Source organism: Rhinopithecus roxellana, chromosome 13, assembly GCF_007565055.1.
Source record: "Rhinopithecus roxellana isolate Shanxi Qingling chromosome 13, ASM756505v1, whole genome shotgun sequence".
In the NCBI taxonomy this organism is placed as follows: domain Eukaryota; kingdom Metazoa; phylum Chordata; class Mammalia; order Primates; family Cercopithecidae; genus Rhinopithecus; species Rhinopithecus roxellana.
In genome coordinates this window covers 108,389,601-108,407,348 of record NC_044561.1, presented here as the reverse complement: position 1 = coordinate 108,407,348, position 17,748 = coordinate 108,389,601, and the positions used below count along the sequence as shown (strand labels likewise).

Sequence of the window (17,748 nt, the reverse complement as noted above, 5' to 3'; positions counted from 1 at the left end):
CAAATATTGTAAGATTCCACTTATATAGGTACCTACAGTAGTCAAATTCATAGAGACAGAAAGTAGAGGGGTAGTTGCCAGGGACTGGGGGGAAGGGGTAATGGGGAGTCATTGTTTAACGGGTACAGAGTTTCATTTTTCCAAGATGAAAAGAGTTCTGGAGATGGATGGTGGTGATGGTTGCATAACAATGAGAATACTTAATGTCACTCAACTGTACACTTAAAAATGATTAAGATGATACATTTTTATGCAGTATTTTACCACATTTAAAAATATGTTTTTAATTACAAGGATGGTTCAAAGAACTCCTAAGGCCAGGCAATGGCTTACAGTACTTTAAGAGGCTGAGACAGTGGCTGGGCATGGTGGCTCACACCTGTAATCCCAGCACTTTGGGAGGCCAAAGTGGTTGGATCACCTGAGGTCAGGAGTTTGAAACCAGCCTGACCAACATGGTGAAACCCCATGTCTACTAAAAATACAAAATTAGCCGGGCGTAGTGGCTCACGCCTGTAATCCCAGCTACTCAGGAGGCTGAGGCAAGAGAAGCTCTTGAACCCAGGAGGGAGAGGTTGCAGTGAGCCAAGATCCGCCACTGCACTCTAGTCTGGGCAACAAGAGTGAAACTCTGTCTCAAAAAAAAAAAAAAAAAAAGAGGCTGAGGTGGAAGGATCACTTGAGCCCAGGAGTTTGAGACAGGCCTGGGCAACACAGTGAGACCCCACCTTTGTTAAAAAATTTTTTTTTAAAAAACAATTCCTAAGTACACTTCACCCAGATTTGCCAGTTGTCATCATTTGAGTATATTTTCTTTGCCATTCTCTCTCTAAATGTACATATTACAAATTTCTAAATAATTTGGAAAGTAAATTGAAGAAATTCTCTCTCTTAACTGCCAAGTACTGCAGTGTATATTTCCTAACCACAAGGAGATTCTCTTACATAACAGTACAATTAGAGACATCAAGAAATACAATTACGGCCGGATACGGTGGCTCACACCTGTAATTCCAACACTTTAGTAGGCTGAGGCAGGCAGATCTCTTAAGCCCAGGAGTTCAAGACCAGCCTGGGCAACATGGTGAAACCCTGTCTCTACAAATAATAAAAAAAGAAATTAGCCAGGCATTGTGGCACACGCCTGCAGTCCCAGCTACTCAGAAGACTGAAGTGGAAGGATCCCTTAAGTCCAGGAAGTCAAGGCTGTAGTGAACTGTGATTACACCACTGCACTCCAGAGTAGGCGACAGAGTGAGATCCTATCTTGGAAAAAAATAAATAAATACTATTATCTCACCCACAGTTCATTTTCACATGTCACCGTGGGGTTCAATAATCCATTTTCTTGATCCTGACTTTCTGTTGGGGGCGGGTGGTTTCGGAAGTACCAGACAGGTGAGGACAAAACAAAAGAGAGGGGGTGGGGCCCTGTTCAGCCCCTGGGGTGGGGGCTATGCGTGCAGAACAGCCGCTGGACCCCTCGAATTGCACAGATGCTAGGCATGAAGCTCAGGAAAGCAATGGAGCCTGGCCGAGAGTCACACAGCACACATCTGAACTCTGCCACCTCTCACTGCCCCAGCCCTTGAGTGTCTGTCCCCACAGCCCACAGTTTGGCAGCAGCCATGAAAAACTTTTGTTTCTGCTTTGATCCTGCTTATCAGCCACCTAGAAACTGCTACTCATCCTCATTGTTTGCTCTGAACCAGAGATTACAAATTCGGCAACTCAGCACCCTTGCAGTTAAGCCTCCTAAATCCCCCAGCAGTAGAAAGGCATCACGGTAAAATGACCTGTATGTGTACTGCCCTGAAAGTATTTCACTATGACGTAGCCTTGCAGATGAGCAAAGTGACCCATTTCATCCCTTAACTGTAAGATTTTCCTAGGAGTTATATGAAAGGAATAGAATTTTTTTTTTTTTTTTTTAGACAGTCTTGCTCGTCGTCCAGGCTGGAGTGCAGTGGCGCAATCTTGGCTCACTGCAACCTCCGCCTCCTGGGTTCAAGCGATTCTCCTGCCTCAGCCCCCGTGAGTAGCTGGGATTACAGGTGTCCACCACCACACCCAGCTAATTTTTTTTTGTATTTTTAGTAGAGATGGGGTTTCACCATGTTGGCCAGGCTGGTCTCGCACTCCTGACCTTGTGATCCGCCCGCCTCAGCCTCCCAAAGTGCTGGGATTACAGGCGTGAGCCACCGCGCCCCACCAGAATAGAAAATTTGAACAATGCCTTTCTTCCAACCCCAGGATGGGACCTTAAACACTACCTGTAACAAACACTGTAATGTGTCCTGTATTTATTTTTCAAGTGGGTTTTTAAAATTTTTCCCCCAAACAGTGGAAGCTTTTAGCACTAGGGGCTATATTTTTGGCTCGAGCAGCCTGGGCGTGCCTCTCCAAGTATGACTATGCTTATTTACATATGGAAAATAATTCCAGAGGGCAATTATATTCTCCGCAGCACAGTTTCATGGCTGTGCGTACAGACTTCCTTTTTTGAAAATAGGTGGCTCATTTGGGATAGATGAGTAATGGCAGGGTAACTATCCACACACTTCAATGCTGATTAACTAGGAGGGTGCTGGGCTGTGATTTTCCTGGATTTTCTGGAACCACCACCTAGTAGCTGAGTGAGCTTTGCCTTCGGGGCCTCAGGCTCCTCAACTATCAAATGGATGCTGCCATCCAGTTAGCTGCCAGGAAATAGTTTCAGAGTAAGTGATGGCTTCTGTAGAGTGCCTCATATAATGCCTGGCACACACTGGGTACTCCATACTTGAGCCTGGGCCTTCTCCCTGGCTTCTTAGGCATGGCAGATCACCCTGGGCTTCCAGGACCCTTGGATCTGTGCCTAGGTGGCAGTGAGGACCTCTGGAGCACTGAAAATGTAATTTGTTCCAAACACTTGTACCAGGGGGTATCGTATTTACTCCTTCTGAATGAACTCCTCTCCCAGGTAAATGCCGTGTCATGTCTTCCCCTGCCTGATTCTTTTCCTTTTTTCTTTCTTTCTTTTTTTCTTTTTTTGAGAGAGAGTTTCACTCTGTCACCCAGGCTGGAGTGTAGCAGTGGCATGATCATGGCTCACTGCAGCCTTAACCTCTTAGGCTCAAGTAATCCTCCTACCTCAGCCCTCTTAAGTAGCTTGGACTACAGGCATGCACCACCATGGCTGGCTAATTTTTGTATTTTTTGTAGAGACAGGGTCTCACTATGTTTCCCAGGCTGGTCTTGAACTCCTGCCTCAGGCTCCCAAAGTGCTAGGATTATAGGCGTGAGCCACCACACCCAGTCTCCTGCCTGAATCTGATCCCATGTTGTTGCTTGTGTATGTATATATATATGCATGTGTATGTGTGTGTATACGTGTATTTATGTATATGTGTGTATGTGTATGTATGTGTATGTATGTATGTGTATATGGTGTGTGTACATGTGTATGTATGTATATATATGTGTGTGTGTGTGTGTGTGTGTGTGTGTGTGTGTGTGTGCTGGGTGAAAGGAGCCTTGAGAACCAGCGCTCATTCTGCAGCTCACAGCCTGGAAGCTAGGCGGTGCTTACACACAAGTCCCACTCCCCCCGCCCTACCTTCCCCAGACTGTCCCACTCATTCTTTTTCCAAACAGTACCCTCCGCACACAGTGCTTGGTATGGTTTGCTGCCCTGTCTCCACTCTCCCCTGAGAGGCTGTCCGTTCATGTTCCTGTGAGCTCCTTCACCTAGAGAAGAGTGTGGGCGCTGGGCTCCTCCTACCCCAATCCACTCAGTGATGGCCTTTATCACTGATTATGAGGGCTCAGCCTTCCAAAGTCTTAGTTTCCTATTCCACTGAAGGGGAAGAGAGTTTCTAGATGATCAAATTGACCTTGGTCCAAAAGACGTGAATAACACTTAGCAAGTGCTGAGCACTTACTGTGCCGGGGACTTCACACCAAACACTAAATATAACAAGCACCTCTTGCTGCCAACTCCCTGCTTGGTTACTGGATTCAAAGATATAGCAGTACTGCCTAATTCTATAATTCTATTCAAATGTTCACTTGGTTTCTCAAACAAATGCCAAAGAGGGACACATTCTCAATGCACAGAAAAGCACAGAGAACTCCTTGAAGTCCTCTTCAGACATTTCTCCTTCTCAAGTTCTTTTGTCAATAGTGGCTGCAGGAACTCTGCTCTTCCTCAGCTCCCCTCAAGACCTCCTGAAGCCCAGCCCAGAGTCTCTCTCCCTTCTCAGTACCCTCACCCTCAGTTGCTCTTCCAGGCTATTTTCTCACCCATTACTGCCCTAGAAAACATGTTCTGCCTGTTATTCTGGAAGCATTTTCTTATTTCCCAGGAAGCAGGATCCAGAGATCTTGGTGAAAAAAATCTTCCACCTTGTTATACACATACCACCTCTCTTAATCCTCAACAGCCATTAAGTGGCAGAGCTGCAGGACTCAACAGGTCACTGAACTCCACAGTCAGATGCTCAGCAAGGTGACTGCCACGTAATAAGTGCTCAACATGTGACCCCTTACATAAAGTGTTTGGGCTGGGCATAGTGGTTCACACCTGTAATCCTGGCATTTTGGGAGGCTGAGGCAGGAGGATCACTTGAGGCCAGGAGTTTGATACCAATCTGGACAGCACAGCGAGACTGTCTCTACAAAAAAAAAAAAGAAAAAAAAAATTAGTCAGGCATGGTAGTGCGTACCTGTAATCCCAGCTACTTGAGAGGCTGAAGCAGGATGATCGCTTGAGCCCAGGAGTTTGAGGCTGTAGTGAGCTATGATCATGCCATTGCACTCTAGCCTGGGTGACAGAGAGTGACCCTGTCTCAAAAATAAATTTAAAAACATAAAATTTAAAAGGAGTTTGGTGACCCCTAGCCTAAAAAATAAAAGGCAACAGAAAATGCATCTTATCCTCCCTTTGATTCTCTGCAGTGCTCAATAAATAAATTTCAAGGCCGGGCATGGTGGCTCATGCCTGTAATCCTAGCACTTTGGAAGTACCAAGACAGGTGGATTGCCTGAGGTCAGGAGTTTGAGACAAGCCTGGGCAACACAACAAAACTCCATATCTACTAAAAATACAAAAAATTAGCCAGGTGTGTAGCCAGGCATGGTGTCACACACCTGTAGTCCTACCTACTCGGGAGGCTGAGACACGAGAATCGCTTGAATCTGGAAGGTTGCAGTGAGCTGAGATTGCATCACTGCACTGCAGCCCGGGCGACAAAGCAAGAGTCTCTCCAAAAATAAATAAATAAATAAATTTCAAATGGATGAATAAGAAGCCCACACCAATCATCTTGGAGCCACAGCCCTAAATGCAAAAAGATACCTAAATATGATCAGACACCCCTACTTACTTTGTCCCAGAACAGCGACCCCTTGTTCTTGTAGGTCACAGTTGACCTTTCCAGGACTGCTGCAGACATCCCTGACTCCTTGCCTCTGGAGCTATCAGCGAAGTGAAGATCTGTAAGTCCACTGCTTCTTTACCCTTTATGTCCACACCCCCTTCAGAGAGAAAAATTTCATGCTTCTTTTCTGGTATGCAACATGAAAACAGTTTTCTTTTAAACTCAACAGAGTTCCAGTGTAGTGGCTCTGTATGAGCTTGTCCTCACATTGCTAATAAAGACATACCTGAGACTGGGTAGTTTATAAAGAAAAGAGGTTTAATTGACTCACAGTTTCGCATGGCTGGGGAGGCCTCAGGAAACTTAGAATCACGGCAGAAGGGGAAGCAAACACATCCTTCTTCACATGGCAGCAGGAGAGAGAATGAGAGTGCGTGAAGGGGAAAGCCCCTTACAAAACCATCAGATCTCACGAGAACTCATTCACTATCATGAGAACAGTATAGGGGAAACTGCCCCCATGATTCAATTATCTCCACCTGGTCCTGCCCTTCACACATGGGGATTATTACAATTCAAGATAAGACTTTGGGTGGGGACACAGCCAAACCGTATCAGGCTCATACCCATAATCTCAGCACTTTGGGAGGCCAAGGTGAGAGGATTCCTTTAGGTCGGGAGTTTGAGACCAGCCTGAGCAATACAGTAAGACCCTGTACCTACAAAAAAAATTTTTAATTAGCCCTATGTGGTGGTGCACACCTGTACACCCAGCTACTTTGGAGGCTAAGGCAGGAGGATTGCTTGAGCCCAAGAGTTCGAGGCTGCAGTGCGCTATGATCGTGCCACCGTACTCCAGCCTGGGCAACAGAGCAAGATCCTGTCTCAAAAATAAAAAATAAATTAAACAAACAAAACTGTAATGTTGAATATGCTTTTCAAACTAGACTCACCCCCATTCATGAAAGCCATTGATCTTATCCAACTTACTCATTTCACCACTGGGGAAACGGAGGTATAGATAACGGAATCAAAGTGCTCAAGAGGGTCCAGTGAGACAGAAGCACACCTGGGACTGCCAGAGCTCCTGGTGCCCAGCTTGACACCCAGGCATTCCTCAGAGTCTATGCCTTGCCAGGGACAGGGCGGGTGACTTGGAAGTGGGCAGGCTCCTGTGCCGCCATGGCCTCCGTCAGGCTCCTCAGTGCTCTCAAGCTAACCTATGGGGCTCTCGAAGGGAAACAGGTATCTGGAGCTTGGTCTGTGGTGCTGAGGCTGCTGGAGACAGGAACCCTGAGTTCTAGGCCCAGATCAGTGATGGGTAGCTCCAGATTAAGGACCCAGCAGAGAGAGTGAGGAGCCCTCTTTAGTTCCGACTCTGCAGCCTCCTTGTCTCCACCTCCTCTATCACAGCTGCTCACTGTCATGCTGTCCCATCAGCGTCTCTCTGGCTCCTGTACCCTCCTCCCATCGAGTCGTGGCCTCGCTTCTGTCTCTGACAGGGACCCAGCCCACCACCTGTGGGCCCGTATGTGTTTTGTTTGACACTATTTGAAAACAATCTGAATTAGTTGCTTGTGTTTAAAAACTGGTAGGAATCATCTAAAATATTGAATTTCTTGATTCTCTTGAAGAATCTACAGACTGACAATATGAGGCCTGAATTATTTTCTGGCAGGACAGCAACTGACTGGGCTAAGGGACAGCTGCGCCATCTGGATGGGGAATTCATACAGTGGGCCCCAGCATCTCCACCATTCCCTGTTGCCTTCCCAGCCCTGCTGCTGCGCTCCTTTAGATGACCTGTCTGACCTTGGAAGGCATTCGCAACCCTAGTCTCGACCACTTTGATTTGAGCCTTCCCCACATCCAGCTCATGAGATAAGACCATCCTATCCTGAGACCATGCACAGTGATTAACCCATCCACACACAGCCTCTGACCATCCATTCACTCAGCCCAGCCCTCGAGCGTCAAGGGAGACTGTGCCCCCATTGCTGTCCCCCAAACACCTCTCTGGACCCACAGCTCAGCCCTCCAGGGCCCCCTCCTCTAAGTCCCACAACTCCCATGGTGGTCATTCAGAAAGCACGGCAGCCAATCCACCATCCTTTATTTGTCCTAAATAAGGACCCCTGCACTCTTATACTGAGGCAAGAGTTCTTGGATTTTGTACCGAGGTGCTTTGATGGCTTGGACAATCCTCAATGGGGGGAGGTATTTCTGGGGCGCCATAAAAATGGGATAACGAGGTTTAGTCGTCTTGTTGATGCTGCACAAATCCAGGACCACAGACTTAGGGTTGTAGATATCTTTCTTCTTCGGCTGGATTGGAGGGAATGGTGGACTATGGTGAGGCTCCACAAGCAGCTGCAACAGGTCCTTCCGAAAGATATTCCAGCTGTTCTCCTGGAGGAACTTCTGGCACATATCTTCATCACTAAAGGGCAGGCACAAAAGCCGAGGTTCTCATGCCAGTCCCGCTCCTCCAGCCTTGCCTCCTGCCACTCTCCCCTCCCTAAGCATGTGGTGCTTCATCCTGCTTCTCTGACCCTCCCAGACTCTCCCTCTGCACCCTTTCCCTTTCCACAGTTTTCTTCCCTTAGGCCTGTGCTGTCTCATGTAGTAGCAATGGGCCACATGTAGCTACTGAGTACCTGAAATCCAGCCAGTCTGAAATAGAGATGTGCTGTGAGTATAAAATACACACCAGATTTCACAGACTTAGAATAACAAAAGAATGTAAAATAGCTCATTAATCATTTTATATTGATAAATGGATAAAGTGTGATATATACATATTGCATGATTCTGTTTATGTAAGATGTCCAGAATAGGCAGGTCTGTAGAGACAGGAAATAGATTGGTGGCTGCCGTGGACTGGCCATGGTGCTCTGGCTCCACCCTGCCCCCTTCCCTCATAGCAAGTGAGGCTGAGGAAGGTGGAAGAAGGACTGGAGCCTCCTGAGACCACATCAAGGCAAGGGGGTGTTAAACTTCAATTAACTCACCTGTACTCTCTTACCTGAGCAGACAAGCTGAATACTTCACTAACAAGTCAGAACATTCTTCCAGCCAGATTATATTGACAAAGATAAAGTCAACTTTGATCCGTAGAGGTTGGCTTAAGAAAAAACCCAGAGGTCAGCATGGCTACAAGCTAGTCCTGTAGCGTCAGCAATATGGCAAAGCCAGCTTCCCCCTGCTCATGAAAGCTGGGCATGTGCACCTCTTCTCAACTCCATGCTTGTGGCAGCAGGTTGGTAGTTTGAAACTGGCCATGGTGGGAGTATTTACACCACAGAAATCAGCAAACACTGCAAGCTAGGGTCCTCTTCCTGCATCTTGGAGAGCTGGTTGTTAAACATCCACCGAGCACACTACTGGGTAGTCCTCAGTTGAAAAGTTCCATTAACTCCCAATTTCTTACACAATAAATAACAACAACATCTCACTCTGACTTAGGACTTACCATGTGTCAAGCACTTTACATTTGTGAACTCATTTAATTTTCACAATCACCCCATTTCACAACCATAGAAATTGGGGTGAGGCTAAGGAATTCACCAAAACCTAGGAGGGGGCTAGCATGTGATGACTAATTCTTAAGGGATAATTTTTTTAAAAACCTAGATTCTAAGCTAAGACAGACAAGACTCCATGTCACTTCCTGATGTTGATGTTCACATTGATTTCTAGTCTACTTTTTCACTGAACAGGGTAGCGTCGGCTTCACACAGGGGTCTCAGTTCCAATCCCCTGTCTCACTTGAACTGAAAGCTGCATCTGTCCTTTCAGGCTTAAAAAAATCAACCCATGGCCGGGTGCAGTGGCTCACGCCTGTAATCCCAGCACTTTGGGAGGCCAGGCGGGCAGATCACTTCAGATCAGGAGTTCGAGACCAGCCTGGCCAAGATGTCTCTACAGCCATATTGCTGATGCTACAGGACTAGCTTGTAGCCATGCTGACCTCTGGGTTTTTTCTTAAGCCAATCTCTACAGATCAAAGTTGACTTTATCTTTGTCAATATAATCTGGCTGGAAGAATGTTCTGACTTGTTAGTGAAGTATTCAGCTTGTCTCTACTTGACATTTAGTAGAGACCCCTGTCTCTACTAAAAATATAAAAATTAGCCAGGTGTGGTGGCACACACCTGTAATCCCAGCTACTCAGGAGGCTGAGCCACAAGAATCACTTGAACCCAGTGGGCAGACATTGCAGTGAGCTGAGATCACGCCATTGCACTCCAGCTCGGGTGATAGAGTGAGACTCTGCCTCAAAAAAAAAAAAAGAAAAAAAAAAATCAGCCCATGACGCCCTTAAGCCCTCCTGGGCAATCCCCAGCATTATTAGTTCATACTATCAGTCTGTTTTGGGTGATTCTCTTCACTTTGGCCTTGGGAGATTTCCTGACTTTCTTGTGTACGCAGCCATGCATTCTACCCCGCATGGGCCCCGCTGTGCTCTGTAGGGGTGATTTTCAGGATATCCAGCCTGCACTATTCACAGGACAGGTACCTCTGCCACTGGCTCTATGATCTTCAGGACCTCAGAGTCTTTGGTTAAAACATGAGGGATCTGAGCTAGATAATGGATATGTTTTCTGCCTGTTTTAGCAGTCTAGAAAGGCATGAGTTCAACAATTAATGAATAAGACAGAATTCTGTAAGTCAGCATTCTAGATGAGGGTCGCAAATGCTGACTGAGCAGGGCGGATGCTGAATGTTCCATCTGCCCCCCCCCCACCACCCACAAGTCTATGTAAACCTTTTCTGAATTTCCATTCAACAGATATTAACCAATCCCCATCACATGCCAGGCATTATGCAATGAGCTAAGGCTGCTTAAACCCTTTTTTGAGTGGCAAGTCTAAATGGCTATTTCCTATATTGGTAGTACCCAGGAATCAGAGAAGTGTGGCATCCTTGAACCAGAAGGAACCACCAGTATTTCTCAGCTTGTTTTTCTCACAAGACTGCCCCAGTGTTGGCCTTATTTACATATCATCTGCTCTTTAAATTTACTAATGATTTTCCAGGCTGGGTGCGGTGGCTCACACCTGTAATCCCAGGTGAGGCTGAGGCGGGCAGATCACCTCAAGTTGGGAGTTCGAGACCAACCTGGCCAACATGGTGAAACCTCGTCTCTACTAAAATTAGCCAGGTGTAGTGGCAGCGCCTGTAATCCCAGCTACTTGGGAGACTGAGGCAGGAGAATCACTTGAACCCAGGAGGCGGAGGTTGCAGTGAGCCGAGATCATGCCACTGCACTCCAGCCTGGGCAACAAAGCAAGACTCTGTCTAAAAAAAAAAAAAATACTAATGATTTTCCTTCAATCTGTTCAGTTTCTTTTACTTAAATATTTACTTTAACTTTGTCTTAAGCAACAAGATCTGTCAGATCACATGGTTAGTAAGCTAGTCATGTTGCTTTTTCTAATTCACACAAATTAATACATAACTGTTAAAACTAAAAATGTCAATCTGTGAGCCACCTAAAATCATCCTGTAACCCTCCTGTGGAATATGTTCCATACTTTAAAAACTACTGATCTACTCTAATTTTCTCGTTCTGCTGATTGGAGTTGGAAGCCTAGAGAAGGTGATGAAGACCTCACATTGCTCAAGGTCTTGAAGATCTCACGTCAGAGCCTTTTGTGTGCTTACTGGCCAGGGCTGGAATCACCTGCAGCTCTGTCTGCCTTCATACCCCCTTTCTCTATCATTGGAATCACTCGTTTCCTACACCTGCTGCCAAAACCGTGTCTGATCACAATATTACCGCAAGTAAAGAAAAGAGAGAGGATGCAAAATTGTGTAAGAAGTATGAGCTCCATTATGAAAATGGAGCACGATGATAAATGCGTATTTGGCACATATCCATGAAGTGAAAAAAACATTAAAAGGAAACACAGAAGATGTGAACTGGGATTGCTGGAGGATTGCAAATGTTTTGGGTTTTGTCTTTTTCGCTGTTCAGTGTTTTTCAATTTTCTGCAATGAGTATGGCCCATTCACATTTAGTCAACATTTATTAAGTACCTTCTGCATTCTGGGCACCGTACAGGTGCTAGAGACCAAAGGCGGATACAGCACAGCCCTGCCTTCCTGAAGCACTTGATCAGGTGGAAGGGAAAGAGCTGTGCAAACAGGTAACTATATGTCAACACAACATGGTCAATGACAGAGCTGCGTAGAGAATATTATGAGTGTGCAGAAAGGGGGTACTTATCCCAAACGGGTTAGTCTGAGGAGGTTTGCTGCAGAAGATGAATCTTACAGAATGAGCAGGAATTTATCACACAAAGGATGAAGGCAGGACTGGGGTCAGCATTTCAGGCAAAAGGGCCAGCATTGGCAAAGGCAAGGTATGTGCAGCATATAGCAGGCAACCTGCCTGGGTTGCTGGAGTGAGTTGGAGGTGGCAGGAGATGCTGCGGGGGCTTGAGCAGGGGGTCAGATTGCGGTGGGTCATTGCGGTAGCACTGAGTTTGGACTTTATCCTATAGGCAGTGAGATACCATTGAGAGGTTTCAAGCAGGAGTTTAACACAACTAGATTAGGGTTTTAACAAGAACACAGTGTGCAGAAAGAATCCGGCAGGGAAGAGACTAAAGGGAGGAACCCGTGATAAGACTCTTGCAGGAATCTAGCTTGGTGGTCCCGAAGTGAGGGTGGAGGCCAGGCACGGTGGCTCATGCAATTCCAGCACTTTGGGAGGCCAAGGTGGGTGGATCCTTTGAGCTCAGGAGTTTGAGACCAGCCTGGGCAACATGGCAAAACCCTGCCTCTACCAAAAAATACAAAAAAATTAGCTAGGCATGGTGGCGCCTGCCTGTTGTCCCAGCTAGTGGGAAGGCTGAGGTGGGAGGATCACTTGAGCCCGGGAGGTGGAGGTTGCAGTGAGTTGAGATTGAGCCACAGCATGCCAGCCTGGATGACAGAGTGAGACCCCGTCTCTCACACACACACAGGAAACAAAGTTGGGGTGGAGAGACATGTCACCCAGGGAGATGTACAAGATCCACTAGAGTATGTGAATAGTAAGATTTCATTTATATTTATCTTTCTCTTATTCTTTTAAAAGATCGATTTTCATATGCTTATAATATATATTGGTACAGTAATACTATATGTGGATATAATAAAAACAAATCAACAGATGTTATTTATATTACATATACATACCAGGGAGCACATGCTTGAACACTTTTTGTAATACCAACGTGAGATGAAAATAGTTTTGAGACCACTGGTCTGGGCAATAAATTAATTTTTACATTTAAATAAAGCTATTTGTTCTCATTATAAAAGCATTAACATTCACTCTAGAAAATTTGGACACTATGAAAAAGTAAAAAGAAAAAATGTATCTAATCTTTCAAGATACATACTTATTTTTAATAATTATAAAAGTAAATCTCAGCACTTTGGAAGACCAAGCAGGAGGACTATTTAAGTCCAGGAGTTCAAGACCAGCTTGGGCAACATAGTGAGACTTCCATCTCTACAAAAAAATTTTCAATTAGCTGAGCATTGTAGTACATGTCTATAGTTCCAGCTACTCGGGAGACTGAGCTGGGAGGATCATTTGAGCCCAGGAGGTCAAGGCTACAGTGAGCCATGATTGTGCCACTGCACTCCAGCCTGGGGAACAGAGTGAGAACCTGTCTCAAAAAAAATAATAAAAATATGGCCGGGCGCGGTGGCTCAAGCCTGTAATCCCAGCACTTTGGGAGGCCGAGACGGGCGGATCACGAGGTCAGGAGATCGAGGCCATCCTGGTTAACACGGTGAAACCCCGTCTCTACTAAAAAATACAAAAAGCTAGCTGGGCGAGGTGGCGGGCGCCTGTAGTCCCAGCTACTCGGGAGGCTGAGGCAGGAGAATGACGTAAACCCGGGAGGCGGAGCTTGCAGTGAGCTGAGATCCGGCCACTGCACTCCAGCCTGGGCGACAGAGCGAGACTCCGTCTCAAAAAAAATAAAAAATAAAATAATAATAATAATAATAATAATAATAATAATAATAATAAAATAAAATAAAAGCAATATATATGCATTGCAAGAACAAATATGAGAGGAATATATAACCAGAAAGTTCCTTTAGTCTCACCTCCCGGAGAAAACGACTCTTACCACAGGCATTGTCATTTTCGCTTATTTCCTTCTAGGTTTCTCTCGGGTAAGTGTTTGACAAAGGCATAGTCATGGCACCTGTACAATTCTGTACTGCCCTTTTCCAGTATCATTATATCACCCATTTTACCCTGCTGTTACAGAGCCATTAAGCTTACCATTTTTTAGATAAAACAATTATGTTCTATCAAGAGAAAATACCACAATTTTGTAAACTATCCCTTTAGTGTGGCACACATGAATGTTGTTGTCATTGTTTTTCTATTATGAATACGGCTGCTATGAACCTCTTACTTTATTTATTTACTATTATTATTTTTGTTTGTTTGAGACAGAGTTTCGCCCTTGTTGCCCAGGCTGGAGTGCAATGGCGCAACCTTGGCTCACTGCAACCTTTGCCTCCCAGGTTCGAGTGATTCTCCTGCCTCAGCCTCCTGAGTAGCTGGGATTAAAGATGGCCACCACCACACCCGGCTAATTTTTTGTACATTTAGTAGAGACGGGGTTTCACCATGTTGGCCAGCTGGTCTTAAACTCCTGACCTCAGGTGATCCACCTGCCTCGGCCTCCCAAAGTGCTGGGATTACAGGCGTGAGCCACCATGCCCAGCCTATTATTATTATTATTATTGAATGGAATCTCGCTCTGTCACCCAGGCTGGAGTACAATGGCATAATCTTGGCTCACTTCAACCTCTGCCTCCCGGGTTCAAGTGATTCTCCTGCCTCAGCCTCCTGAGTAGCTGGGATTACAGGGGCCCACTACCATGCCCGGCTACTTTTTGTATTTTTAGTAGAGGCAGGGTTTCACCATGTTGGCCAGTCTGGTCTCAAACTCCTGACCTCAGGTGATCCACTTGCCTCGGCCTCCCAAAGTGCTGGGATTACAGGCATGAGCCACTCCTCCCGGCCTTATTATTATTATTTTTATTATTTTTATATTTTTATTTTTTGAGACAGAGTTTTGCTCTTATTGCCTGGGCTGGAGTGCAATGGTGCCATCTCGGCTCACTACAACCTCTGCCTTCTGGGTTCGAGTGACTCTCCTGCCTCAGCCTTCGGAGTAGCTGGGATTACAGGTGCCTGCCACCACGCCCAGCTAATTTTTGCATTTTTAGTAGAGACAGGGTTTCACCATGTTTGCCAGGCTGGTCTCAAACTCCTGACCTCAGGTGATCCACCCACCTAAGCCTCCCAAAGTGCTGGGATTACAGGCGTGAGCCACCGCGCCCAGCCTTATTATTTTTTAACACAGAGTTTCACTCTGTCACCCAGGCTGAAGTGCAGTGGTGCCATCTCAGCTCACTGCAACCTCTGTCTCCCAGGTTCAGGCAATTCTCCTACCTCAGCCTCCTGAGTAGTTGGGATTACAGGCATGTGCCACTGCGCCTGGCTAATTTTGTGTTTTTAGTAGAATTGGGGTTTCACTACATTGGCCAGGTTGGTCTCAAACTCCTGACCTCAAGTGATCTGCCTGCCTCGGCTTCCCAAACTGCTGGGATTATAGGCGTGAGCCACCGCGCCAGACCCTGCAATGAACATCTTAACACAGGGGCTTTCTCCATATTTTGGCTCTATAAATTCATAGATGAATCTCTGTCTCAAAGTGTCAGGACAGTTTTATAGCATTTGAAATGTAGTGCTAAAACTATCATCAAAAGGATTGAGCCTATCTAGAGTGTACCAACAACTCCCATTTCATTTCACCCTTGTCAGCAATAGGTATTACATTTTTCCTTCTTTTACTAAAATAACAGGTGAAAAATTGTTCATTTCACCTGATGGGACTTACGCACATTTCCAGTACTGACCTGGGGAATGCAATATTGAGCTTTAACAACTTTTTTATCATCTCGTCATCATTGTCAATCAGTTCATAAAATATTTCCTTCCTTATCCGTATCAACTCATTTCCCAGGCTCATCAGGATCAAGGGTCGTGTGTCACATTCACCCTCTGGAAGGAAGGCCTGGTGAAGACCCTTGGGAGAAGTCACAGAAAGTTAGACCTCAGAGACTGGCCAGGTCTGCCCGCAGATTTTCTTTTATTTTTATTTTTATTTTTTTTTGAGACGGAATTTCGATCTTGTTGCCCAGGCTGGAGTGCAGTGGCCCAGTCTCAGCTCACTGCAACCTCTGCCTCCCAGGTTCAAACGATTCTCCTGCCTCAGGCTCCCAAGTAGCTGGGACTACAGGCACGCACTACCACGCCCGGCTAATTTTGTATTTTGAGTAGAGATGGGATGTCTCCATGTTGCTCAGGCTGGTCTCAAACTCCTGACCTCAGGTGATCCACCGCCTTGGCCTTCCAAAGTGCTGAGATTACAGGCATGAGCCACCGTGCCTGGCCTACCTGCAGATTTTCTAGATGGGAAAAAGAAGGCCTCAAACAGGAGGTGAATTTATCTGGGATCACTGAGCAAATGACCAGCAGGAGAAATCCTGGGCCCTTTTTGCTACATGACATGGAATTCCTCTGACCCTGGAATTAGAAGAGCACCTAAATCAGATTACCCACTGTCCCACTCCAGCAATCTCACTGCCACTATTGCTCTCAAAATTTCCCCAATGTCTAATTACAGCTCTTTTTTTTTGTTGAGTAAATCTGTTTTCTCTTCCTTAGGACTTACGATAAAAATCAAACAGGCGCCAGGTGTAGTGGCTCACACCTGTAATGCCAGCACTTTGGGAGTCCCAGGTGGGTAGATCACTTGAGCCCAGGAATTTTAACCAGCCTGGGCAACATGGTGAAACCACACATCTACACAAATTACAAAAGTTAGCCAGGTGTGATAGCGCACGCCTGTAGTCCCAGGCTGAGGTGGGAGGATTTCTTGAGCCCAAGAAGTGGAGGTTGCAGTGAGCCGAGATCACGCCACTGCACTCCAGCCCGGGCGAGACAGGGAGACTCCATCTCAAAAAAAAAAAAAAAAAAAGAAAATTGTCCAACATCACACATCAGGAAAGCAATAAACCTAGACTTTGAACCAAGTGGTCTGTCTTCAGAGTCTGTGCTTTCAGCAACTACAATGAGGAAACTGAGGCACAAAGAGGTTAAGTAGCTTGCCCAAGGTAACGAGACAAAGTGGCAGAGCCCAATCTTGAACCAGGGATCCACTTAGGAGCAGTGCTGTCCTGCTTACTGTCTCAGCTACCTCCAACCCACATGCTGCAGGCACACAGCTGGAGTCAGTTGCTTCTCTGGCTAGATGCTTCAAATAGCCTCCCAAAGCACCTGGGATCAAATAAATCTCCTCATGCCTCCTAAGGCCTGGGCTGTCTCACCCTTCCAGGCCCTCCATCTCAGCCTCGTGTACTGCTGCCTTGCTTAGTCTGTTCCAGCCACCCTGCCCTCCCTTCCAATCCCCTCAACACGCCTCCTCCCTCCTGCCTTGAACCTTGAACTTGCCGCTTCTGTCTGGAACACTTTTCTGCCAGGTTGTTCCATCGCTTATTCTTTTTTTTGTTTGTTTGTTTTGTTTTGTTTTGAGACAAAGTCTCACTCTGTCCCCAGCCTGGAGTGCAGTTGGATGATTTCAGCTCACTACAACCTCAACTTCCTGGGCTCAAGAGATCCTCCTGCCTCAGCCTCCTGAGTAGCTGGGACTACAGGTGTGCACCACCACATTCAGCTAATTTTTGTTTTTGGTAGAGACGGGGTTTCACCATGTTGCCCAGGCTGGTCTCGAACTCCTGGCCTCAGCAATTCTCCTTCCTTGGCCTCTCAAAGTGCTGGGATTACAGGTGTGAGCCCCTGTGCCCGGCCCCATAGCTTATTCTTTTCATCATTCTGGTCTCAGCTTAAACATCACCTCCTCAGAGCAGCCTTCCCTTAGCCACCCCATTTAAGAACCTCTCCACCTACCCTGCTTTCCATTCCATTCCTAACAGCAATTTGTAATTTTCTATGTATTTACTAGCTACCTCTTGTCTGTCCTGACTAGATCATAAGCCCCATGAGGGCAGGAATTATGTCAGTTCACTCAGCCACACTGGCACTTTGTGCCATGCTTGGAGCATGGTAGGTGCTCAAGGAATATCTGCTGAATGAGTGACCCAAAAATGACCCAAATGGAGTCACACAACTTTAGAGGTGGCAGCTCACCCAGATGACTGTCCTCATTTTCTCATGACACAGACTCAGAAAGAGAAAGTGATTTGCCCGTGGCCACACAGCTAACTATTAGAAGCAAAATGAGAATAAGAAGTGCTGCTTGCCACCTCTCTTCTGCAATGCCCATGGCTCTGGCCC

General features: G+C 46.2%; 1 protein-coding gene across 3 annotated transcripts in view; it reads right to left on the bottom strand.

The window, feature by feature from the left end:
- Positions 1-7,457: 7,457 nt before the first annotated feature.
- CNBD2 (cyclic nucleotide binding domain containing 2) overlaps positions 7,458-17,748 on the bottom strand; it is a 65,683-nt gene continuing 55,392 nt past the window's right edge. The window contains exons 11-12 of one of the 3 annotated variants that reach the window (XM_010386565.2): positions 15,309-15,478; positions 7,458-7,800 (exon numbers count right to left, since the gene is read on the bottom strand). In XM_010386565.2, the coding sequence (XP_010384867.2) occupies positions 7,482-7,800; positions 15,309-15,478 (489 nt within the window). In that variant the 3' untranslated portion in view covers positions 7,458-7,481. The remainder of the gene's footprint in view (positions 7,801-15,308; positions 15,479-17,748) is intronic. The other 2 variants (XM_010386566.2, XM_010386567.2) reach the window with 2 other exon arrangements.